At 51.9% G+C, this 25,773-nt stretch overlaps 2 protein-coding genes across 18 annotated transcripts in view; one reads left to right on the top strand and one right to left on the bottom strand.

Annotated features, from left to right (window-relative positions):
- Positions 1-4,409, top strand: part of PTK2B (protein tyrosine kinase 2 beta) — a 123,120-nt gene extending 118,711 nt beyond the window's left edge. For all 14 annotated transcript variants that reach the window (XM_014843298.3, XM_044766859.2, XM_070505160.1 and 11 more), the window contains 4 exons: positions 425-471; positions 1,150-1,287; positions 1,550-1,630; positions 3,298-4,409. In XM_014843298.3, coding sequence (XP_014698784.1) covers positions 425-471; positions 1,150-1,287; positions 1,550-1,630; positions 3,298-3,513 — 482 coding nt within the window. In that variant the 3' untranslated portion in view covers positions 3,514-4,409. The remainder of the gene's footprint in view (positions 1-424; positions 472-1,149; positions 1,288-1,549; positions 1,631-3,297) is intronic.
- CHRNA2 (cholinergic receptor nicotinic alpha 2 subunit) lies at positions 4,400-24,720 on the bottom strand. 4 transcript variants are annotated; one of them, XM_014843303.3, is made up of 8 exons: positions 24,446-24,704; positions 24,283-24,367; positions 17,265-17,497; positions 16,114-16,265; positions 15,597-15,641; positions 11,675-11,784; positions 7,661-8,672; positions 4,400-6,448 (listed from the first exon to the last, which is right to left on the bottom strand). In XM_014843303.3, exons 3-8 carry the CDS (start codon positions 17,335-17,337, stop codon positions 6,323-6,325), a joined length of 1,518 nt encoding a protein of 505 aa, XP_014698789.3. In that variant the 5' UTR covers positions 17,338-17,497; positions 24,283-24,367; positions 24,446-24,704; the 3' UTR covers positions 4,400-6,322. The 4 variants fall into 4 exon arrangements, with proteins under 4 accessions (XP_014698789.3, XP_070361265.1, XP_070361266.1 ...); XM_070505164.1 differs by having other exon boundaries at positions 6,013-6,296; XM_070505165.1 differs by lacking the exon at positions 17,265-17,497 and having other exon boundaries at positions 6,013-6,296; positions 24,446-24,720.
- Positions 24,721-25,773: the final 1,053 nt, after the last annotated feature.

Below are 25,773 nucleotides of genomic sequence, written 5' to 3'. Positions count from 1 at the left end.
CGCAAATCTACCCCCTTAGCTGCTGTTGCCCCGGAGTGGGGGCTCCACAGCCACCTGCTGCCTTCACAGAGTGAAGTTCTTCCTCCCGGGCTGTCGAGGCCAGTGTGTGTGCTGTCCTCAGGGCCCGGTGCCAGGGCAGGGAGCACAGGCTTGCCGGGGTCGGGACACCCACTGCAGTCACTCCATCTCTGCTGCGACTTTGGCTTTTTCTTTCTGTAAGATGGACAGCAGTGCTTGTCCCCAAGAAAGGGAGGACCAGGTTGACCAGAGCTTCTTTTCCCTGCCTTCTTCCTGGAATTCAGGGTTAATTGTTCTGGGTCTCCCGGTAGTAGAGGAGAGAGGGTTGGTTTGGTTATCAGGAGTCACAAAGGGAAGGGCGAGGATGCTGAGAACTCCCCCTACTCACTCCCCCTCTCCCTTGCAGCGGAGTTCACGGGACCCCCACAGAAGCCACCGCGGCTGGGCGCTCAGGTATGTGTTGGCTGTGCCGAAGCTGATAATGAATTGGAAGCAGGGCTTCACAAGACTGGAGGCCGTGGACTGAAAAGATTTCGGAGGCCCTCGGAAATCATCCAGTCCAGTATCCTCATTATATAGCAGAGGCCCAGAGAGGTGAAGTGCCTCGTCTGAGGCCACACAGCTAACCCATGAGAAAGCAAGGGGAAGACCAGTCTCCCGTCTCTCGTGCCCTCTCCCCAACCTGGAGGAAAGCCCATTGGTCCAGCCCTTGGAAGAGGAGGTGTGGGCCCCCTTCTTCTCTCAAGCCTGCCTGCTTGGCTTCCAGCACCCACTCTGTTCCTACGGTGGCCTGAGACCCTCACTCTCGGACAGTGGCTCACAGCCTTGGCTGTCCATTAGAATAACCTGAGGAACTTCCAACACCACCTGACCCCCATGCCCCGGAGGTGGTTCGGTTGGTCTGGTGTGAAGCCGGCCACCAGTCTTCTCTAAGGCCCCCTGGCAGACTCTAACGTGAGAACCACTGCCCTGGAAGCAGAAGGGAGGGCAGGGCACTATCATTTCGGAGAAGAGTCTTTTCACATTGGGCTGGTGGCTGAGTTGGCACCGGTGGTGCCTGCCCAGGAAAGACTGGTGCTGTCCCCCTGACTCACAGCCTGCCCCTCCGGCGGTCTGCTTCTCTCCCCGCAGTCCATCCAGCCCACAGCCAACCTGGACCGCACCGACGACCTGGTGTACCTCAACGTCATGGAGCTGGTGCGGGCTGTGCTGGACCTCAAGAACGAGCTCTGTCAGCTGCCTCCCGAGGGCTACGTGGTGGTGGTGAAGGTGAGAGCCAGGGGCAGGAGGCGGGGACAGCAAGGTGCAGGCTGTGCATCGCGCCCAGGAGGGAAGCGGGGAGGGGCTGAGCTTCCTTGTCTGCCTAGTAGGTGCCTTTCCCAGGAAGACCCCCAGTACAGCAAGGTGCTCAAAGGGAATCTAGTCCCAGGTAGCCTTGGAAGGTGGGTCCTGTCCCAGAAAGGCTCTTCCCAAGGGAAACCTGAGGTTCTCAAAAGAAAGGTGACGGTCACCCTGCCCCTTTCTCTCCCAGAACGTGGGCCTGACCCTGCGGAAGCTCATCGGGAGTGTGGACGATCTTCTGCCCTCCTTGCCGTCATCTTCACGGACCGAGGTGGGTGTCGTCGTCCCAGAATGTGCCATTGGCTGTCTCCTCTCCCCTTCACCTCCACCTGCCCCAGCTGTGTTCCACACAGGAGGCTCATGAGGGCCCTGAGCAGCCTCATCTTGCCTGCTGGGCCTTCAGCAGTTGGCTCTGACAGCACATCTGAGCGGGTACCATAAGCAGCTGAGCTGGCACCCAGAGACTCGGCCAGCTTCCCATGGCGAATGTCCTAGTTTAGTCTTAGATGGCTCCAGCGACTTCTCAGTGTGTGAGGATATGCAAAGGAGCACACAGCTGCCCTTCCCCTCCCGCGCTCCTTTATGTGGTCACCCTCCATCCCAAGGTTAAGGTGCCTGTGCCATCAAAATAGCTGTTAAGGTTTCTTTAATGAGTCATTTAATCTCATTTTCTTTATTTAAGTGAGAAACAAACTATCAATGAAAACCAAAATGGAGTCTTGGTGCCCTACATGTAGGTGGGGCCTAGGGTGGGCAGAATAATGCCCCTGCCCAGACGTCCACGTCCTAATGCCCAGAACGCATGACTGTTACCTTACATGGCAAAGGGGACTTTGCAGGTGTGATTAAGTTAAGGGTCTTGAGGTGGGGAGATTATGCTGGTCCAATGTAATCACAAGGGTCCTTGTAAGAGATGCAGAAGCAGAGGTCTTATAAGAGTCAGAGGAGGAGATGTGATGGCAGAAGCAGAGGTTGGAATGATGCCATTGCTGGAAGGATCCACAAGCCGAGGAAGGCAGCGTCAGAAAAGGCAGGGAACAGGGTGTCCCCTAGAGGCTGCAGAAGGCATGCAGCCCAGCTGTCCCTTGACTTTAGCCCCATAGGACCTCTCTGACCTCCAGAACAGTAAGAGAATAAGTGTGTGTTGTTTTAAGCCACTACATGTGTGGTAATTTGTTACCATGGGAATACGAAACATACGGTGCCTCTGCACATTTGTTGGGTGTCTGTCTGGAAACCAGCCATAGACCCCAGCAGAAACCCACAACCCCTGCCAGGCTGTAGTTTGATCCACCATCCCCCAGTGGCCAGGGACGTGGCACAGGTGACCCCCACACCCCACCACTGTCCCCAGTGTCTGTGACTGCTCAAGATAGGACGATGCAGGAGGGTGTGGGCATTTCCTGGCTTCCCTCTGGGTGGCGGCAGCAGCCCACAGAGGAGCCCCAGGCCAGCCATCGTCCAGTCACTCATTCCACTTGAGCCCAGAGCATGTGCTCAGCGGTGTGCTAGGCTGAAGATACAGCAGTAAATGGAACCCTACAGCTCTCCCCTACAGCCCAAACCACTGGCCCTGATCTCCTGATTTGACAGTGGACAGCTAACAAGTGAATAAACACACTTGACCACTGACCATCCACTTGAATGTTGGACCAGCAAGAGGGGACATTGCCATGAAGGGAGGAGGGTCTGTGGGGCTGGATCAGACTGGGCTGGGGTGGGGTGAGCTGGGGTCCGGGATGTCTGCAATGTCTGACCTGGCTCCAGTCCACATGGGTTCTTGGACTCAGCCCAGGCCCAGGTCTGACTTGCCCCCCAGAGAACTTCCGACTGCTTCGGCCACTGCCCAGGTGGACACTTTCAGGGCTTCCTCATCCTCCAGGCCTAGACTTTGCAGCCTCTCAGACTCCCAGCCTCTTCCACGCACTCTTTCTACAGATTGAGGGGACCCAGAAACTGCTCAACAAGGACCTGGCTGAGCTCATCAATAAGATGCGGCTGGCCCAGCAAAATGCTGTGACCTCCCTGAGCGAGGAGTGCAAGCGACAGATGCTCACAGCCTCCCACACCCTGGCTGTGGACGCCAAGAACCTGCTCGATGCTGTGGACCAGGCCAAGGTTCTGGCCAACCTGGCCCACCCGCCTGCAGAGTGACGGAGGGTGGGCGCCACCTGCCCGCGTCTTCCGCCCCGCCTGTCGTGTACCTCCCCTGCCCCGGCCCCCGCCTTGCCTTCGGTCACGTGGGTCTTCTCAGGGGGAAGGCCGAGGGGAGTCCTTCTGCCCTTGCCACTTTGCACGACCCCCTCTCCCCACCCGACCCCCAGACTGTGCTGCTCAGGCTGCAGCTGGACAGAGGGGCCTCAGGGCTGTAGATACCAGGGGATGACAGAGAGGGCTCAGAGGGGGCCCTGCTGCCTCCCAGCCACTCCCTCCTCACACCCGCCAGGCCGGTTGGGCAGGGGGGGGGTCACACTGGTGTCCCTAGTGGCCACAGTGGTGTTATGCATGGACATGGCAGGCCCATTTGGGAACCAAGCTGTTCCTTCTCCTTCCTCTTCCGAACTCAGAGGTCCCCCCCATGCACAGAGGGACCAGGGAGGGGCTTTCTTTTGGGGTGGGTGGATGGTGAGATGAGGGATGGACCTGGCTTTCTTGTACAGTGTATATTGGAATTTATTTAATGTGAGTTTGGTCTGGACTGACAGCCGTGTGCCCCCCTGAGGGGGGACCTGGGACACAGTCCAGGAACAAGCCATTGGGAGTCCCAGCACAGGACGCTGTGTTGTCAACATGCCAAGCGTTGGGGAGAAGGGGAGAGACGAGGCCAAAACAGGACTTGGACCACAGTCCGCTCTCTCCCTCGCCCCTCCTCTTTCTTCCTTCGCTCGCCACCTCGTCCTGTCCTTCTTTCTCTCCCTTTTCTTACTCCTCCTTTTCTCTCCCCCTTCCTCATCCCCTCCCTCCCTCTCTCTCTCATGTTTGTGCAGAACACTCTTTTACGTTCTTTCTATTTGACTTGTGGATGAATTAAAATTGTACCATTTGCTTTGTGGTTTGATTGTTTTGTCAGTCTGACCTGCTCTTTGGGGAATGTTGACCTCAGGCCACAGCCCTGGAAGAAATCAATTGTGCTCCTGTTGGGTGCAGATAAAGGGCGATGCTGGGGCTCAAACCTGGGGCTGTGGGGTGACACTGGGCAGCGGAGTCAGTGTGTGCTCCAGCCCCTTTGCCCCGACGCCCGACCAAAGGGCCACTTTCCAGTGGGGTCCAGGACAGCCCCATCCACGGCCACATGAGGAATGCCAATGGTGCCCTCCCAGTTCGCACCAAACAATGAGGGCTCTAGGGGGCTTGGGTGGTCCTGGGGATGCTGAGGAGGGGTCCCACAGCTGAATGAGCTGCAGCTTCAGCTTTATTTAACCTCTTTACTCACATGCAAGATGGATGGGAGATGGAATAACATGAGCGAATGTCACTGCACCAGGAGACCAAGTCTGGGAGAGCCAGGAGGGAGGAGAGGGCAGGCCAGGGGCTGCTTCACAGGATCAGAGAGGAGCCAGAAACCAGAATGGGCCACTGAGTGGGGGTCTTGGGAGAGAACTGAGGAGTGGAGGCCTGGGCTGGGGTGTCTTAGGTTTCCCCTGGTCTGTCAGGAAGAGGCAAGTGGGGGGTTTGGAAGGAAGAAATCCCAAAGCCCGAAGGGAAACTGGAAGCTCACCCAGCTCGACTTCCTGTCCAAGGTCTCCATTCTGTCCAGAGAAGCCAGTGCCCATATCTGTTAGCTGCCATGGTTCCCCCTCCAGGGGGCTGGACAGGGCTGGGGAGAGGCTCCAGGCTCCCGCACGCGGCTGACAGCCTTGGATTGCTGAACTCCAGGGGGAGAACAGGCTGCACGGAGGGTCAGAGGACATCACCGGGCTTTGGGACAAACAGGGAGAGGGAGAGCAGGTGGGGGAAGGAAGGAGTCCTGCAGCTTGTGCATTTACACAGCAGTCTCAGGGTCGAAAGCAATCCAGCTCAGTCACCCAGAGAAAACATCCTGAGTGCCGACCACCACTCGCCCTGTGGAGGGAGGGAGGCAGCAGGCTGTAGGGTTGGGGTGGGTCAAGAATGGCCAGGGATGTCTTTCCAGCTTGTCCATGTGCATTTAAGCATAGATGGTGCCCCTGCAGACAGGGACTCTCAGTGCTGCCAAACCTCTTGAGGCCGGCTGGTGCTGAGCCAATTTGCAGCAGGGAAGGGGAGGGGCTAAAGGGAAGGAGAGGCCAGGGGTCCGCAAGAGCTTCCAGGTGGGTGGGATGGCCCAGCATCCAATCATGCATCCCTCCTCAGCCGCACCTGGGCCCTGCCTCCCCTTCTTCCCTTCTGGAAGCACCTCCACCACTCCACTGTTAGACCAGACAGCTCATACTCCCTCCTCCACCTGGTTTAAAGATGCTCCAACCTGCCTCCTCCCACTGCTCCCCACTCTGGAGCACCCCTCAGCCTGGCTGTTCTCCCTGACACTTTAGGCTCATTCCTGAATCCAAAATGTTGTTCACAGCCCTTCCAGCCCTGAGGCACCGTCTCCCATCTTCCCTACTCTCCCCTCCTTTAAGGTCTGTGCCTCTTCACCTGGCCCCACCCCCACCCTCAGCTCCCCCTGCTTGTTCCTCCTCCATATGAGAATCTTACACAGCTTCACATTGTCACCACCATACTGTCAACTCTGCAGAGCAAGTTCCTTCTTTTCCTAGCTCCTCAGTGTCCAAAACAGAGCTCTGTGCCCAGCAGATTCTCAGCACAGGGTACAATCATGTCAAGTGAATTGTTCCAGGAAGTCTTGGATGATTGGGTTCGTGTTGGGACTCCACGGAGGGACACCCGCAGTCAGATGGAGTTGACCCCAAAGGCATACTCGAGAGGCAGCAGCAGTTAACGACAGTCAGCAGTGCCACCTTTGGGCCAAAGCAAAGACGTGAAATCAGATCATTCCAGCCAGGAACGGAGGAAGAAAGAGTCCAACGGTCCCCAGGAAGCAGACGATGATAAACAACCAGAGGAATATCCTATCGATGACCATGGCCACATACTTCCAGTCCTCCTTCACCTGCAGGTGGAAATGGGCTCAGTGACAGTGGCCAGGCCTTGGAAAAGGGGAAGTGTCCCCCCCATGCACAGCCCCTGTAAGGATAGCACTGGGGGCAGCAGCGGCCCCACTGAGACCTTGGGAAGCTAAGGGGGGAGGGGGACATAGGGCTGTCTTAAGACTCAAACAATCCCCTCATAATGATTCCCATCCTATCCCACCCCTTTGACACAGCCCAGAGCCTTCCCATAGGCTCTCAAGGTCCAAGAAAGGGGGGTTAGAGGGACACAAGGAGGTTCTAGAACCACCCAGAGCCAGAGACCCTCCCAGCAGGCCTGCAGTGATTTAAATGCAACACTCAGCAGTTACAAAATGGGGAAGACTTTGCTGGCCCCATGTTACCTCCTTGCCCACTCCCCTACCCACTGTAGGAGACGCAGGGGGCAGGTAGGCGAGGGTAGGCATGGCCCAGGGAAAGTTGGGGGGATGAGGGTAGGTTGTGGAATTGGGGCTCGCAGCCCAGGCAGGTGGCTCTAGACTCCTAGCTGCTCCTGGATTAGATAATGATTAATTTTCTTGTCTACTCAACAAGGGCCATCCAGTAATAACCTCCGGGCCTCTCATCCTTCCCAAGGTTGGTAAGATGAATTCTGCAATCCTGGGTGGTCACTTGCTCACCTAATAATGCCAGATATGGCAGGAGCCGGGGAGGGGAGCCCACCTGGTACAACCAAGAGTGCTTAGGGTTTGTGAGTGAATAGTAACGTTCACAAAATGCCCAGAGCCCGCTAACAAGGAGGAGGAGGAGGAGGAGGAGCAGGAGGAGACCATCAGGACAGAGAAGGAAAGCTGAAAACACAGCAGCCTGATTTATTTGGTCTCTCCTGGTGACATGCCCTGGCCTCCCTCTGCCCCACCTAGAGGCTCACCATGCGAAATGGCTGCCATGAGGATGGCATGGGAAGCTCTGAGATCCTCCTCTCTGTCCTGCTGTCTCCCAGTTAGGCTTAGCTGGGGCTTTCTTGACTGCTATTTGGCCCCTGCCAATAAATGTTTTAAGAGCTGCCAGCTAGATGTTCTCGCTCAGTTTATTCCAGCCTCCCTATGACTGATGCACATGGGCCCTCATGGAGTAGACTGGCTTGGACCAAACTAACACCTGGGGTGAGATGGTTCCCAACTAGGCTGGTAGATTTACCCAGGCAAGGGGCCCCTCACCCAGCCCCAACTCACCGAAGAGTCAGCATCCTCTGACCGCAGGTGATCAGCAATATAGTGCACTCCTTCCAGTGCCTTCTGTATGCGAGGCGACAGCAGAAGCCCATCCTCCTGCAACTGGGTCTCCACTTTACGGCCTGAGGCCCCTTGGTGCAGACCACCATGGCTGTAGAGGACACCCAGGGAGGGGGATGAATGACCCGCACACACCCATCTGTCTTCCTCTTCTTCTTCCCTCTCCTCCGCATCCATGCTCATGGTCTCCAGCCAGTGATAGGAGGGGCTGAGCTTCAGATCTAGGGGGTCATGGAGCTCCAAGGGTGGCGGGGGCCGGTTCATCAGAAGCCACCGAGGCACACAGCCCAGAAAGGCCACTCGCACCCAGTGGGGCATATTATGGGTGCTGGGGGAGCGGTGGTGGACATTGAGGACAAAGACCGTGATGATGATGGAGAGGGTGACAAAGATCATGGTGAAGAGCAGGTATTCCCCAATGAGCGGGATGACCAGAGAAGTGGAGGGGATGATCTCGGTGATGAGCAGCAGGAAGACGGTGAGCGAGAGCAGCACCGAGATGCACAGGGTGATCTTCTCGCCGCAGTCGGAGGGCAGGTAGAAGACGAGCACAGTGAGGCAGGAGATGAGCAGGCAGGGGATGATGAGGTTGATGGTGTAGAAGAGGGGCAGGCGCCGGATGACAAAGTAGTAGGTGACATCGGGGTAGATCTCAGCACAGCAGTCATACTTCTTGCTGTTGTAGGTGCCTGTGGCGTTGATGATAGCCCACTCGCCACTCTCCCAGTAGTCCTTCAGGTCCACCGTCTGCTCCATCTGCTCCAGGTCGATCTTGGCCTTGTCATACGTCCAGGAGCCGAACTTCATCTTGCAGTTCTGCTGGTCGAAGGGGAAGAAGGTGACGTCGATGCTGCAGGAGCTCTTGTAGATGGCCGGGGGCACCCAGTGCACAGTGCCGGTGGAGAAGAGGTGAGCCTTCGTCATGTGGGTCACCGCAAACTCTCCATCTGCACTGGGGAGACGAGAGGAGCTGGGGGGCCCTGTACACCTCGCCTGCCCAAACCAGGATGTTCCCCACAACCAGCAGCAGGGGGACCCCAATAACAAAGCCAGACCCAGCCAAGTCGTTGGGTTTTATGCAAGTGTATAAGACTGTCCCAGCACACACTCATTTATAGCTCCCTCAGTTGTCTTTTCACGCACCATCTTTTTTTTTTTAAGATTTTATTTTTTTCCTTTTTCTCCCCAAAGCCCCCTGGTACATAGTTGTATATTCTTAGTTGTGGGTCCTTCTAGCTGTGGCATGTGGGATGCCGCCTCAGCATGGCTTGATGAGTGGTACCATGTCTGCGCCCAGGATTCGAACTGACGAAATACTGGGCCGCCTGCAGCAGAGCCCACAAACCTAACCACTGGGCCACGGGGCCGGCCCCTCATGCACCATCTTTTTAAATACAAAAGTAGGAATTCTGAAGAATATAGGAATGTACCAAGAACTTAAAAAATAACCCTTACCAACGTTTTGATGTTACATGTAAGTATTTGATTGTCATACGGATCATACATATAACATTTTTACATATTTGTGATCATGAGGTATCTGTAGTTTGGTTGCCTGTTTGTATTTATTTCACACTTTAGAGTGATAATTTATGAGTATATTTCCTCCCCCTAGCAGATGGTGACTAAGCCCCTCAGCGGGGGCCATGTTTTTCCACCTGGGATATCTAGCTCCCTCAGAAGACACTTAACATCTTTGAGGGTCAAGGAAGATCCCCTTGGACCCCATCCAGTTAGCAGGCATTTCTGAGCCAGCGCCCCCACTGGGGCCTCGTCAGGAGCTCCGAGCAGAGGGAACGTGAGAGTCACGCCTGCCCCTAAAGACCCCGGGGGAAATGAGACGCAGCCTGGAAACCCTACAAACACGGGAGGCAGTTTGGCAACAGCACTACGAGAACAGCCGCAGTGCTCCCCAAGAACTATGGGGGGAACTCCCTCCTTGCTGGAGCGAGCAAGGTCATCATGAAAATTTCCATTTGAGCAAGGCCTTGACGACCGACGGTAGGATGCTGCGGAGAGCTGGGGTGGAGAGCGTACCCCTAGAGCGTCAGCAGGAAGAAGGAGCAGAGGCGGGGAAGGACAAAACTCTCGGGGCGTGCTTGGGCTGCGGAAGCTGGGCAGGAGTGGGGGTGGGGCGCGAGTAGGAGGTGGTGGGAGATGAGGCTGGCCGCGTCGTGGGACCTAGGCATGTAAAGGCCGTGAGGGCGCTGGGGACGCTGGAACAGCGGTGGCCAGTTGGCAGGGGCTTCCTGGGAGCCTGAGTCCCGGATTCCCCCTGAGCAGTGGCGCAGTGGGCTCAGCGCCCTTGCCGTCCCTCGTCCTCCAGTTCCTACGGTCAGTCCGAAAGGCAGGGGAACCAGACGACTACGCAGGCAGAGAGACGTGTTTCCCACAGAGAAGTTCCAGGTTAGAGATATAGGCAGGTTGGAAACGGGAACTTTGAGAGTAACAAACGGATCAGGTCAAAGGCTAATTTTTTTTAAGGTGTTTTTGTCCTCACACACAATCACCACCAGATGGCAACACGCGCCCCATTTTGAGGAAGGAAAGCTACGCTTTCCCGATCTTCCTGTCAATCTGGAGTGGGATGTCTGGACAGAAGAGACCCTTCTTTATATGTCCGCAGGAATTTGGTTTGGACCTTTGTCCTATCAAAAGAATTTTCTGTTACAGTCAACTAACACTGCCAAAGCTTTATTGGCAATCCTAAAACTCCAGGCCATATCTGATGCTGGGACTTTGCTTCTGACATCCGCCAAATGCACAGGAAGCAGACACTAGAAGGATCCTGGGTGCCGGCTCCAGAGAGATGTGGGGTGAGGGGTCCGTGAGTCCAGCGGCAGCAGCACACACAGGACTCCTGCAGCGTCAGACCTTCCAGATCATCTGTGCTGGATGTGTGTTTACAGCGGCTGGATGAGAGGGCTTTGGGCCTGACCAGGACTGGGCAGTGTGAAGGAATCGTTGTTGTTCCCCTCCAATCATCTGGAAACCCCAAAACTCCAGAAGTGAATCTTTGCCCCTTTATTTTATGGTTTAAAAATAGCTTTTCCAAACTTGGGTCAAATGAATTGGGAAGTGCTGGGCTAAATGGGTTTCTTGGCTGAGCAACTTCTAACAATATTTAAAATGCTATTTTAAATATTAAATTTCTTGAATTCTCCAAAGGGCTGGGGCTGGGAGGAAGCAGGAGAACGCACAGTGTTATCTAAAGTCTTTGACCACAGGACCATTTTTCACAGCTATACGTGTCTCCGGGAGCCAGTGCTCCTTAGAGCCCCTCTTTAGAAAGCATTTTTAGAAGAACATAATGCCAAACACCTTTTAATTGTAAGTTCTTGAGCTCTAAATGAAGCATGACCTGATACCAAGCCCAGAGATGAAATTATAGCTCTCTACATCTTCTATCAAGAAAAACAACTGTTTTTTTGGTCCAGTACTGCTCTCTTTACACTCCCCGCCTTTTTTTAGCTTCTAGTCATTATGCTTGAAGACTGGTCCTTTTTGGTCTCTAATGCAAGGCAGCTATAATTAATATGATTTTTTTCAAAGACCCATACCAAGTGAGTTCACTCACTGCAGAGGCATCACCCGAGATGCAGCTTACCTGTGTCAACAACACTGCCAGCCTGCAAAGCTCCAGCCCGTCGGCACTGTTTTCAGAGCCTGCACCAACCACATTTTTCAAATAATACTCCCACTATAATACAAATAATCTGTGTCCCACTAGAACAGCGCCAGGCGCTGATATATAGTAGATGCTCAATAAATTATGGTGTATGAGTGAGAGAACAAAATGAAAGAAAGAGAGGAATCAAGAGAAAAGGTGGCAGGGGTGAGGGTCAGCAAAGCAGGAGCTGAGAGGGAGGCAACCTCCGAAGTCCAACCCAGCCCAGCCTCACTTTACGTGCCCCTTGCAGGACCCTCCAAGGGGCCTCCAGGCCCCCAGCCTACTTGTTATAAAGGACGATGTCGGGAATCCAGATCATCTCCGAAGGCACCCGGAGGGAGGTGATGTTGCCAAAATCGGCCGGGTTCCAGCGCAGCTTGTAGTCGCTCCACTCCTGTGCGTGGAGAGGGGAGTCACGTCATGGCCCTGCCCTGGGAGGGGCAAACCTAGCGCAGCCTGGGGACAACCCAGCAGCCGGACTCAGGAGCACCCAGAGCTCCTCACCCAGCCCCACAGAACAGAAAGGGCGGCGATGCCAGGACAGGGTTCTGAGCTGGGAACTGGGAGTCCAGTCGAAGATGATCAATCTCTAATACTCAAAGTCTCAGGCACACCCAGACGATAGGTCACCCTAGTTCTTCCTGTAGTGCTCATTCTGGACGCCCTGGCTGGACAACCCTGGCAAGCTACCTCACTCATTTGTAGTAAACATTTTTTAGTGCATCACAGTTTGCAAAGGTTTTTTTTGCACCCTCTGTCTAGGGAGAGCCTCAGTGGGAGAGCTGGGCAGGGAATGCCGAGCAAGTGGAGGTATTTCCCCACTTAACAGATAAGGAAACTGAGGACCAGAGAGCTAAAAACAACCTGCCGGAGTTAGCTGAGAAAGAGGAATACACCAGTGACTTTTACACTCTGCTCCAGAGCGCCCCCTAGGAGTCCCAGCTGGGAGAGGATGCTCTGGGGCCCAGCCAGGCTTCCACCAGCTGGTCCAAGAGAATCTGTTTTCTCCCCAAAACCAGGTTAGTGTTATTCACTCTCTGAAGTTTTCCTTTACGGATGGTTGCAAGTGGCGATTACATGTTGATTTGCGTATTTGTTTATTTCATGCCTCTGTAGGTTCCCTGAAGCAAAGGACAACCGTTTCACCCTGCATCGCGAGCACCAAGCCCCTGGTAAATGCTCAACACTGAACGTGTGTCCAGGCAATGAGAAAACGGCTCCTCCCTCTAACTTTGGATGGTCCTCTTTCCAGGAACGTTTCCCATGTCTCTTCTGGACCTAAAAGGAACGACCACCCCCAACAGATAATGACTCGTGTTGACACACAAGCTGTCCTTTGGCTCACGGGGGCTTATAATAATTAAAATAATAGCCACTGCCATTTATAAAGCCAGCTTCATTGCAGGCCCTTTAGATCATTCTTGCTAATCTTCACAACAATCCTACAGGTTAGGGGGAGGCAAGTGAGGCTCAGGGGATCTGCCGCTGGTAAGTGGCAGCAGTGGGGCTTGAGCCCCAGCCTCCCAGACTCCACGCCCGCCCTAAGGCCAGGGGCCGTTTCCCTTCTGTGCAGTGACACACCTTGAGAAGGCTCCCTGCACGATGGCTTTTCCCCTCTAAGGATAGTCGTGTAAGGTTTACACAAACACATCAACCCGGGGAGGGACCTGGGAGGGAGTTAAGGGAAACAGGCACATTGCCAGGAAGCAGGCACAGGAGAGGAAAAGCATTGGTCTCGCCCAGTGTTCACCAACAGCACTCACATTCCAGTTTCATAATTTTTACCAACATATGTGTACCGCCTGTATTATCATTTATTTAGTGTTTTCCTTTAAATTGGATCACTATTTTTAAACTTACATACATTTTTAAATTGTTTGTTTGTTTGGGTTTTTGATTTTTGTGGGTATTTTTGAGGAGGAGGATTAGCCCTGAGCTAAGATCTGCCACCAATCCTCCTCTTTTTTGCCTAGGAAGACTGGCCCCGAGCTAACATCCATGCCCGTCTTCCTCTACTTTATATGTGGGATGCTGCCACAGCATGGCTGGATAAGCAGTGTGTAGGTACGTGCCCGGGATCTGAACTGGCGAACCCTGGGCCACCAAAGGAGAATGTGCGAACTTAACTGCTGCACCACCAGGCTGGCCCTGACATTTTAAAATTTTATGTCATTGATATTACTGGAAAACCAAGAGAATTTGAAAACATCCACTAAAATATAAATATATGACTATTACAAAAAGGTTTATGAGCCAACCAAATTCATATCACAAAACTGCCACTGGTACCCAAACCATGCTTGGGAAGATGCTGGCCCAGCAGCAGTATTGACGGCTCATCTAGAGGAAGGCTTAGGTGGACAGCGGAGACAGACTTGCAAAATAAGAAAGATAAAAATGTTTGTAAAATTGTCAGGATTTCTCAGAACATCGATGAACAATTTTGAAAGGGATTGGGCTTCATAAATGTAACTTCTTCCCCATGGTCCATCATCTCTCAAGTTTTCAGTTTCAACCAACATTTTGGGGGCATCTCCACCAAGATGGTTGTATTAATTGGCAGTAGGTTGCCAGTGTGGGCAATAGATTGCATTATCTCCATTTGACAGACGAGGAAAGTGAGGATCTGAGAGGTTAAGCAATTTGCACAGCATCACAGGCTAGACAGAGGCGGCCCTGGCTGGCCTGCCTCCTGATCCAGTGCTCCTTCCTCTCCTCCTCACTCCAGCCCCTAAGCTGAGGTGACTGGCCCCTGGGGACAATTATGTCAACCCAGGTTCTAGATCTGGCCCCACACTGCAGGACTGTGTGACTTCCCAAGACCTTTTACTGCCCTGGGCCTCAATTTGCACATCTGTAAAGATGAGCCCTGTGACCCCCTAACAGCTCCAGGGTGAACAGCGTCTGAGGCGTCTGCTCCATGCCTTTGGCCTAAGCATCCAATTATAAAAACTGAATGGCCGGCATACAGCCTGACACCATCTAGGGCCTATGGAGGCAGGAACAACACACCTGGACACTTACAGAAGGTAAGGCATTCATTCAAAAGATTCAAAATGAAGATGTCAATCAGAATTCTGATTCTCATGGTATTCTGCATGCCAATCTCTGAGACAGAGGGTGGTTAGGTTGCCAGGGGCCCAGGGAGAGGAAGTGGTGGGAAAGTAGGCAGAGGGCTGGGTCCTCTTTCTCTCGTTCTCTCACCACCTCCACTTTGGGGCCCGAGGAAGGGGCTGGGCTGAGTGCGAGGGGTGAAGAAGGGGAGAGAAAATATTCAGGTTCTGCTGGAGCCTGTGCCCCACGTTCTGCCCCCGAGAGCGGCACATCAAAGAGGGCCACACATTCTCTGCCAGGATTGATGCCGGGCCAGTTTCCGAGTCTCAAGAGACCAGACGCTTCATTTTCCGTCTCTTAGGACCCTTGCTCTGGAGTCCCTGAGCCGCCAGGTGAGGAATTCAACTCCCCTGTTGGAGAGGACACACAGATAGACCCTGAGAGTGGCTGGAGAAGGAGAAAGGTCGAGCTGGGCCTGGCTTCCAGAACTTTCCAGAGCCTTCCCAACATCCCTGCTGAGGGATGGACACAAGTAGAGCCACCTTAGACCCTCCAGAGTAGACCAGCCACCACCAAATATCACCAAGTAACCCCCGTAATCAGCATGCAAAGCAGAAGAAATCACCCAAGCTCCTGGCTGTAAAACTATGAGATGTAATCAACTGTTGCTTTAAGCTGGTAGGTTTTGGGGTAGCAGTAGCCAGCATGGACATGGAACACTCAGCGTTCTCCCATAGAAGTAGCCTGGGGTTCCAAGTCAGGACCCCCTTTTCTAGCCAAGCTGCACTCTGCTTCTCGCTTTCCTCAGCTGTAAAGCAGGCAGAATGAAACCTCCCCTGGGTTTTCAGTGATGACTCAATGATCTGATCTACAGTGGTAGCAGGGAAATAGGAAATGCCCACTACCAGAAAGGGGACCACTTGGCTCCTGCAGATGACAGTCTCAGGCGCTGGACTTGGAGCCCATCCACACAAGAGCTCAGCCCCTTGCAAGAAGCAGTCTGCGACCAGCTGGCTTTGGGAACATCCCAAGTGGCAACTCTAAGGTAAACCGTGAATTCAGACTCCTGTGTCAGTGAGAGAGTCCTGGGAGGGTCTGGGGTCAGTGGGTTCCCGCCCCCGCTCCTGCTTCGGCTCGGGGAGGGACCCTCACCTGCTTTAGCCAGACGTTGGTGGTCATCATTTGGTTCTTCTCATCCTGGCAAAGAGCAGAAGAGAGAGTAAGAACGATAGAGTGATGGAACCAGCCCCAGAAAACAGGGTGGAATGGGACGGGCTGACTCCAGCCCCCACTCACCAGAGGAACCTCTTACACGATACTGCAAGCTCAACCCACCCAAAACCCCCTCCGAACGCTGCCTCCCTTGCTCAGATTCTTCAGGACCACACAGGCCACTTGGGTCTCCTGTGCTGATGTCAAGTGGAACAAGCAGGGTGTCTAGAAAACCCACTGCTGCCAATCAATGCCTTCTCAGGAGGGGGCTCCAGAGCTGAGACAGTGCGAGGGAGATGTGGCATCCCCGGGTCCAAGGGACGATGCTTTAATGAGGTGGGCTGGGGGCCCTGGAGGGAGAAGAGCCGGCACTGCGGAAAGAGGGAGCATCCCAGCAAAGGCACCCGTGGTCTGGGGACTGATCCCAAGGGGGCAAAGGATATTAGGACAGGCGCACCACATCGATGAGCTGGGCGATGGACAGCCCGAAGCGCACGATCACCACGTCGGAGGTGTTTGGCACCGGCCGCGCCCAGCGGTTGTAGCCCCTAAAGAGGTGTTTGAAGAGGCGGTCCTCGGCGTGGGTAGGCGGGGCTCGCTGCACCGATGCTGTGGGACAGGAGGGAAGAGTGAGGTCTCCAGGAGTCCATGGTAGGGGGTGCTGGGCCCCCTCTCCCATCAAATCAGAGCCACTCAACCTCACTGAGCCTCAGTTTCCTCATCTGTAAAATGGGGACGCTAATCCAGAATCCATCAAAAGCACTGTTGAGGATTAAATATAATAATGTGTGTTAGAGCTTAACAAAGCCATCAGCACATGGTTGGAGCTCAGGAAACATCCGTAACTCTGTGACTATTAGATAAGAAGGTGTGAAAACAAGTGCTGGAGGCACAGGAGTGGGGAGAAGTCAGACCTGGAGACAAGACTCAGCCTTGAACTGAGGAAGCCCAAGTGGGACAGCAATACAGGGGAGAGGCCTGGCCCGTGTGGGGTGAGCTGCAGCGAGAAGAGCTTCATGCATTACGGTGGCCTTTCATTGCCATCCACTTGGCAGTGAGCAGCTAGCTAATTGGGAGATCCTCTGCTGCTTCAGCGTCTCCCCCACCGCTTCTGAAACCATGGGCAATTGCTCCTTCCTAGCAGCTAGGCAAAGCGTCCCAACATTGTCCGATGGAATCATTCATGTCTGTTTTCAGTGTGTTCTGCAAACAGCTTCCCTCCTCCAAGTTCTGCTGCCTGAGCAAGTCGTGACCCAGTTCTCTGAATCCAGAGAAGCCCATCAGGAACAGTAGTATTGAGTGCCTACTGTATCCCCAGTGCTACTGTACCCCACAAACTGTCATTCATGTGATCCTTGCCATAGCCCTGGGGGTTCACAGTACTGTTGGCATTTTGCAAAGAGGAACACTGAGCTCAAGGGGTTCAGGGTCACCAGCTGCCAGTGTCAGAGCTGTGAGTACCCCTCCACCTCCTCTCTGTGGAGCAAGCTACTCACTCAGAAGTCCCCTGCAGCCCGGACAGCTGCCATAAGCCCCCCAGCAGGATTTTCCTCCACGTGGCCATGAGATTTGTGGTGACGTGACATCCTAGTGATTGCACCCACTCACCTGCTGGGATCAGAAGGAGCCACCACAGGCCGAGCTTCGTCATGGGCAGGCGTGCAGCGTGTGAGAGGCCCATGGCTTCAGAAGAGGGGTCTGGCTGCCCCTGGACCTCACAAGGAGGGCAGGCCAGGGCTTTGCTGTGGGTCGAACCTCCAACTGCTTCCCCAGCACGGCCTCAAGGAGCTGGCACAGTAGAGCTCCCGCCGGCTTCCGAAGGGCTCCCTCCACCGCTGAGCCTGAGCAAGCCCAGGAAAGGATTTTCAGGGTCACGCATCCCTGACACCATGTGCCTTTGCTCCTCACACACCACAGAAATGTGAAAAGAAAGCAAATAGGCCTCCCAGGAGTTGAGGATTCTTGGGCTCTCCCGGGCTTAACTGAGGAACCAGCATCCACCTCTGTCTGCAGAGTCAACTAGCTACTCCACCCTAAGATAAGCCCTGACCTGCTGGACAGAGGAGAGCACAGGACAAGACTGAAGTCCCCATAGCTTAGTCTCAGGGTCTCATCTGTAAAATAGGGAAAAATGTACCACAAATGGAGGCCAATAAAAAGAATATAGGTACTAGTCACGATAGCCAAAAGGTGGAAGCACCCAAATGCCAATCAGCTGATGAACAGATAAACCAAAGATAGTATGTGCATGCAATGGAATACTATGCAGCCATAAAAAGGAATGAAGTGCTGATCCATGCTGCAATATGGATGAAACTTGAAAGCATTATGCAAAGTGAGAGATGACAGACTCAAAAAACTACATATTATGTGATTCCAAGTATATGAAATCTCCAGAATAAGTAAATCTTTGGAGACAGAAAGCAGATTAGAGGTTTGGGGGTCCCAGGGAGAGGGAGAAGAGGGAGTGACTGCTAATGGTACAGGTTTCTCTTTGGGGTGATGAAAATGTGCTGCAATTAGATAGTGGTATGGTCGCACAACTCTGAAGACACTAAAAAATCACCAAATTGTAAATTTTAAAAAAGCAAATTTTATGGTATGTGAATTATATCTCAAAAAAGCTTATTAAAAAATAAAGACTCTCTGGGTTAATAAGAAATAGCCAACTCTCTTTAGACTGTAGGGAAGATGGCATAGGCCAGCACATGGACAGCTGATTCCAAAAATGGTTCTAGTGATGAGAAGGACACTGATGTCAAGATGTGGGTGAAGTGTTGAATGTTTCGTAAACAGGAATGTTTGGGGAAAAGCCGTATTTTTAAGTTAGTGTATTAACATACACAGAATGTGATTTAAAATATGTGTCATTTGAATAATATATTAAACATCACCCTAAAAAGTTTACATACTCACTTTAGCTTTTGGGGTTTTTTTGACAGCCCTCCTTCTTGGGAGAGTGGGGACGTCGTATGTCAGGCACACATTGTATGTGTCAAATGCCGACTGTGTGTTAGGCACCGGCCGTGTCCTCGGACATGACACCGACTCTCAGCACAGAGATGGGGCACGGGGTGTCCATCTGGGATGATGAAAATGTCCTGGAACTAGATAGTGGTGGTGGTTGCTCAACATTGTGAAGATACTGAACTTCTCTAACGGTAAATTTTATGTTCTGTATATTTTATCACAACTTAAAAAGAAAAAGAATATGAGTGAAAGTGCTGTAAAAACGTAACCGCCAAGCACGTGGGGAAATCATTATTATTAGTGATGGAGTCTTGAAACCTCTTCTCTCTGGCTCATTCTCATCCCCCGGGCCACTATGTCCCAACTCTTCCAGCAGCATTCCATCGCTGGCGCTCCACACTGCTCCAGCTGTCACAGCACCCCCTCCTGGCCTCCTTGGCAGGACAAGAACTTGTAAATGTGGCTTTGAGTCCTGGGCCCACCACTTGCTGAGCAGCCTCATGCAGGACACAGCCCTGCTGGGATTTTGTCTCATCTACAGGATAAGGACGGCACACTCTGTCCTGCCCACCTCTCGGGCCGAGGGCGAGGAGCAGAGGGGGTCACGCCCACGAAAGCTCCTGAGGGCTCAGTGAGGAACTGGTTGCTTCTGTGGTCATCAGGGCACACTGATGGCTTGTGTCAAGTGGAGGAAGAGAGGGTGTGGGAGGGGTTTGAGGTGAATCTCAATGCGTTCGAAGTTCTGGAGCATATTTATTATAACAAGATTTTCTGGAGTGTGTTTCGGGGAAGAAGGTCCTCCTGCCTCAACTTTCTCAGAAGGTTTCAGCTCTAAGATTCATTAGACATTGACAATTATATTCATCTCTTGTTCCCTCAGGAGAATTTGGCCCTGATCGCCAGTCACCCTTACCCTTGATGCCATGCTACACCGCATCCTTGCCCCAGCTTTCCTCATTTAGTCCTAGCTCTCTCAGGGGTTCTTGGTTCCTTCCTGGCTCCAAAAAACCCTAGACAGCAAGTAGAAAAGGCCAGTGGTCCCGGAAGGTGGCTTCTTTGGAACGTCTAATGAGCACCCAGCAGAACAGCCCACAGCTCTCCCAGAAGTCCCCAGGGTCCCGGGGGGGCGGTGGAGCAGGGGATCCTGGCAGTAGGAAGCTTCCTCCATAGATAGCGCCCCATACACAACCCCTTCTGGAGCTGCTTCCCTGCAAACAACAAATGCTGGAGCATCATTGGCAGGAGCTCTCAGATGGGAGTGCAGCTTTATGCATATGCAAACTAATATCTCCCTGCACGTTGTGAATAATGTTTATGCAGTGTCTGTCCCAGCCTGGGCCTCCACAGCTTCCGAGGCACAGGTGAGTGGCAGTGGCCAGGTCTGAGGGCTCTCGCCCTCACAGGAGCAGGGGCCTGGCTCCTGGGGGGCTCCCTACAGCAGACCCATTACAGCAGAAACAAGCACAGCTAATCTATTATTACCAATGCTATAGACTGAATGTTTGTGTCCTTCCCACCCAAACTTGTATCTTGAAGCCCTATCCCCAATGTGATGGTAGTAGGAGGTGGGGCCTTTTGGGGGGTGATTAGGTCATGAGGGTGGAGCCCCCATAAATGGGATTAGTGCCCTTATGAAAGAGACCCCAGAGAGCTCCCTCGTCCCTTCCACCATGTGAGGACCTAGCAAGAAGGTGCTGGCTATGAACCAGGAAGAGGGGCCTCCCCAGACATCGAATCTGCCAGCACCTTGATTTTGGACTTCCCAGATTGTAAGAAATAAATTTCTGTTGGTTATAAGCCACCTAGTCTATGCTATTTTTGTTACAGCAGCCCATGAACTAAGACAACCATCTTGCTCTTTCCTAATCTTTTTTTCTATGTACATATAGATCACCTGGGTTATCTCTGGGTGCAGGAATTAGAGGCAACTCTTACTTCTTTTTGAAAATTTTCTATATTTTCCAAATTTCCTATCATAAGCATGTATTAGCTATTAAATATTATAAAGTATTTTTAACTGGGCAGTGACATCTGCTGTTCATTTTACATGTCCTCCCCCATCTCACGAAGGAGGGGCCTCTCATCCCCTGAAATGCATGTAGATCTAAGACTGCATTCCTCCATCAGAATGGAGTGCAAGTAACCAAAGTCAACTGTGTAAAAGGGGGATGCCACCCAAATACCCATCGATGGAAGAACGGATAAACAAATGTGGTATATACATGCGATGGAATAGTATTCAGTCAAATTCACAGAGCCAGAAAGTCGCGTGGTGGTTGCCTGGGGTTGGAGGAAGGGGGGAGTGGGGTGTTATTGTTTAAAGGGGACAGAGCTTCAGTTGGGGAAGATGCAAAGCTCTGAGGGTGGGTGGTGCTGATGGCAGCACAACAAAGTGAATGCACTTAATGCCACTGAACTGTACACTTAAAAATGGTTAAAATGGCAAATTATGTATATTTAACACGTTAAAAAAATACTTGGAGAAAAAGACAGGTAATAAACACTCAAAACTCATCCAAAAAAAAGAAGTCGGCGGTGTTCATAAAGAATCACCTTAAGGCTGAGGCAAAAATGAGGCCAGGAAATGGAATCCCAGCGCTGAACTCCTCATGTGGGCTCCCAAGTTGGGACAAAGGTTGACAGGGGCCTTTGGAGAAAACCGGAAGTTCCTATTGTGAGCTCGTTGAGGTGAGGACTATGTCTTATTCATCTTTTATCTCCAGTCCCAAGCAGAGCCTCTCGCACTTAGCAGGGGTTCACCGTGTGAGTTCCAGGTATGTAGGGCCACCTGTGAAAGGTGCCAGGGGAGGAAGAGGGCTCCAGAAGAATCTGAAGGAGATCAAGGCTTATGGCTTAGTTTAGAGAGCAAGACTGTCAAATATTCATGCCCATAGTCCAATTGTTTATTCTTTTCTTTATTCATTCATCTTTCCACTTTCTCATCTGTTATGGAGCCAACAATGTGCCAGTCATCAGGGACAGGGAATTGAGCGGGTGTGGTCTTGAGGGGCACACAGTAGAGAGGAACAGAAGGAAGAAAAATTCTAAACTCTCACCTGCTCATCCACCCCTGTTAAGAGGCATAACTCTATTTATTCAGTCCCATTGGTTTCAAAGCCATGCAGAGAGACCCCAAGCTCCCAGAAGGTCCCTTCCAAGCTTTTTACAACTCCCCACATTGGGAAGTCCCTCCCTGAGTCTGATTCTGTGTAAGCATCTGAGGGATGCTTGAGTTGAGTTGAGTGAGTTGAATTGAGATCCTGGTGTTACCACCAAAGACTAAATTTCATTAAAATCCAGGGGAAACTACAGAGCAGCTGGAGTTTTTTCTCTGTCTCTGCACTCACTCAGAACCTGACAACCACAGGGCTGCCTTCCTGGTTCCTTTTCTCTCTTTCATCCTCTGCCCTGGAGGACTCAGCATTCTCACTTGTTACGTTGGGATGTCGGTGACTTATATATTACCTGACCTCCTCTATGACCCCCACCTAGAAGCTTTGTTTGCTTGTTAAAGTGGAGAGGAGTTCATCTCTACCATCACATATGCTTGAAGATTCACTGCTTTGTTTTCAGCCGGCTGAGAGGAAACAGGGCCAAGCAAGTGCACAGAAAGAGGATTCCAGGGTCCCCTTTGCTGATAATTCCTAGAAGATCTTCAAAGAACAAATTGCATATGTGTAGTTTTAAGGTTTACCAGACACTTTTGCACCTTTGACTTCATTTAGGCCTCATATCACCCCTCGGAGGGTATAGGAAGAGATATTATTATCTCTTTTATGTAAATTTTTAAAAATACTGATGTTCAGGAAATTTGGCTGATATGCTCAAGACCACATAGTTGAGAAGTGATATAGTTGGGGTTCAAGCTCAGGTCTTCAGCTTCTACACTATAATGTGGTAAAGTGCTACCCCGTGGTACCAGCTAGGAGGGCAATTTTGTAGAGCCAACTCGGCCAGTGCTTTCATGTATTCCACAGATCCTAGCACTATGACCATCGTTGCTGAGCCACTATCTGAACCGAGGTGAGTGGCGGATGGGTGCTGCAAAGGGAAGAGCGCCCCATCCCAAAGCCAGGCTCACCTAGATCTAAGGCTCTAAGAGCTTCATCTATGTGCAGCTTCACTCACTCCTCCTTCCAACCAACAGTATGGCCGCAAATCCCAAGGCTATATGATCTGTTTCACCTTTCAACCAAGCACACTAAATAAAAGAAAGGTTTTTTCCCTATTAGTGAGAATAGGGGAAAGGAAATAGAAATCCAGACATGCTGAAATTACATCTTATAAAGATCCAGCAAAAGATGTCCCGGACCCTTTGGAAGAATGTGCAAAGGAGATTCAGCCAACACTAGAGGACACATTCCTACAAGAGGCCTCAAATTTGCATCCCTTGTAATTAGCCCACTATGATAATTTCATTAATTTGTCACTGGAAACCAAAGGAGAAATTGTTCCAGGTAATTGTCAGTAATTAGAGTAACCTTCCACCTCTTATTAGAAAGACAATAAAAGAGAAAGAGCCCTGGGCACTTTGATCCTCTAAGTGGCTGGGTTGGCAGGTTTTGGGGAGGGAGTGGCAGTGGGGTGATGTCCCTGATTGCAAAGTGGGTCTGGGTGAATGGGGTGCACAGAGAAACCTATACAAAAAGTGTTGCCTATGTGAAGGGCTCAGACACCAAGATCCCCACTGAGCTCGTATTGCTGCTGACATATGAGGGTATCACATGAGAACACACCCCCCTCCCCCCCCCCCCCCCCCCCCGACCCAAACTCACAGCAGCCTCTCTCACCCACTTCCTGACTCCTGGTCCCCTTGAAGTCAAGGTAATTTGGCCTCGCTTCTGTGTCCACCTTCCTACTGCAGCTGGTTTTCAACTTCTCACCCACCAGGCCATGTTCTATTCTATTCACAAGCGCCACCTTCTCCAGGAAGCCTGCTTGGATCCCATCAACCCCTCTTGCCATCCAGCAACACAACTCCCAAGCATGGGAGTCCCAGCTCTCCCACAACCGTTAATACCCCCAAAGAAAGCCCCTCGATTAGAGGGAATGATAATGTTTTTTTCTTGCAAATAATTTCATTAGAGGTGCTTAGGGAAAGAGGGCATATTTCTAGCTTTTTATATCTGTTCTGCTCAATAAATTGATCAAGTGTAGAAGCTTAACAACTCAAGGTTGGGTGGAATCTTAAAGGTCATCTGGATTACCACACCAGCTGATGTAAGAGTCCTCCCCACAAATCCCAGCCTCAGAAAAACCCCAGCAATGAGGAACTTACTACTTTCCAAGTCAGTGTGTGTTAGTCTTTGTGAAAGGATATAGAATATTTACTAATGAGTTAATAAATGACAAAAGAGTCATAGTGGTAATCAAGACATAGAAGCAGATTCAATACAGTGGCGCTGATAACTCTTGAGACTGAGTTACCCTCACCAGTGGGAGGGGTTGACTGTCACTGTGCTCTGGATAGCCCCTGCAGGGACAATGAGAAGACTAAAATTTTTCTAGGAGCAGGTGACTTCCAGCATTCTGCCAGACTCCCCTTCTAAGTACCCAGAAGCTGTTAATCTGCTAGTACCCCTTTTACCTCGCCCTCACAATGTTCCCACACCCCCAACGTCCCCAAACACAAGCCTTGGGGGCACCTTTCTCTTACCGGTGGTCACAGAAGAAGGCAGGCCATTCAAAGAATACAGAGAAGGAGCTTGGCTTGGAGGTCCTGGGCAGCTGACAAAAGTCCCCTGAAACAGAGAGGCAGCTGCAGAGTATAGCTGGGTGACTTCATTCCATGGTCACACAGATGCTGGGGCAGGACACACCTTGGTGGATGAGGAAGACCTGACTCAGAGGGTCAGGTTTGCTTCCTGGGGAGGCTGGACAAGTTCTGCAGGCCCAGTTTGCCTGGGCTCCCAGCTCTGGCAGCCAGAAGGCTTCATGCAGGTGCTACTGAGGAGGGCGGCATGGAGAGCTTGGCACAGAGGCTTCTGCAGGGAAAAGCCAAGCCAGTCCACAGCGGGGACCACTGGCTTGGTAAGCACACAGACTCACGTTCTCACTCTCTCTCTCTCTCTCTCTCTCTCACACACACACACACACACACACACACACCCTCTCTGGAGGGGAGGAGGAGGAGCCTGTGACTATTCAATCTGTGTCCAGTGAGGACAGACAATAGACTTCTTTTCCTCTGTCCGGTTACTAGGATGCTTCGCTCTTTGCTCTTTGCTCTTTGCTCTGAAGGACCCTGTGCTTCAGTATCCCTGCCTGGGCCCCCTGACCTTGCCCACAGGTGGGGAATCTCCTGGGTCCTGGGTCTGTCTGTTGATAAAGCAGAATAGTTTTAAATAAAATAGGACCAAGGAGAGAGCCCCCAGATAGCCAGCCGGCAGTTCTCTCCTTCCCCTTCTCCCCTGGAGGAACCTCCTCTCCCCGAACCAGGCTCCTGCAGGCACACCAGGCCACTCACGCTGCCACCTGGTTTGGCTGCAACTTGCCTGTCACTTCCTCCACCTCCTTGCCGCCAACCTTGTCTTCAGTTTCCCAGAGAAGCAAGGTCATCCTCCTCCGAACGGTAAACCAACCCCTTGCCTCCTTCTCTCGAGTATCAGACCAGGAGTCCTGTTCCTCCTCCCATGCACGGCAACGCTTGGCCCCGTGATCTTGACAGTGTCCCATCCAGTAAGCCACCCCAGGCTTGCTCACATCTTCACCTCTCCCTCTACTTGTCCCTTCCTCTCGGCCCATAAACTCATCCTCCATCCTGAAAAGACGCTTTGGGTTCTGCCTCCCTCTTAAGCTACTTACTATCTCATCTCTTATTTTGTTAAAAGCAAAGGGCTCCAGACATGACTGCCAGGATTTGATTTCTGGCTCTGCTCCTTAAAAGCTGCTTGATTTAGGGCAATTCTCTTAAGCTCTCTGTGCCTCAGTTTCCTCATAAATAAAAGGAGGATGTGAATAATGGTTCTTACTTCATAGGTTTGTTATGAGGAGGGGATGAATGAGCATAAATAAAGGGCTTGGAATAGTGGAATAGTACTGTGTATATACATGCATATATATATATATACACACACACATATAAATATATATATTTACAAATGTGTACATGATTGCTAATATTATCCTTTGAGAAAATTGACATGAA

The sequence above is a fragment of the Equus asinus genome, chromosome 3 (assembly GCF_041296235.1).
Source record: "Equus asinus isolate D_3611 breed Donkey chromosome 3, EquAss-T2T_v2, whole genome shotgun sequence".
Lineage (NCBI taxonomy): Eukaryota > Metazoa > Chordata > Mammalia > Perissodactyla > Equidae > Equus > Equus asinus.
This window is presented reverse-complemented; position numbering and strand designations above follow the sequence as displayed.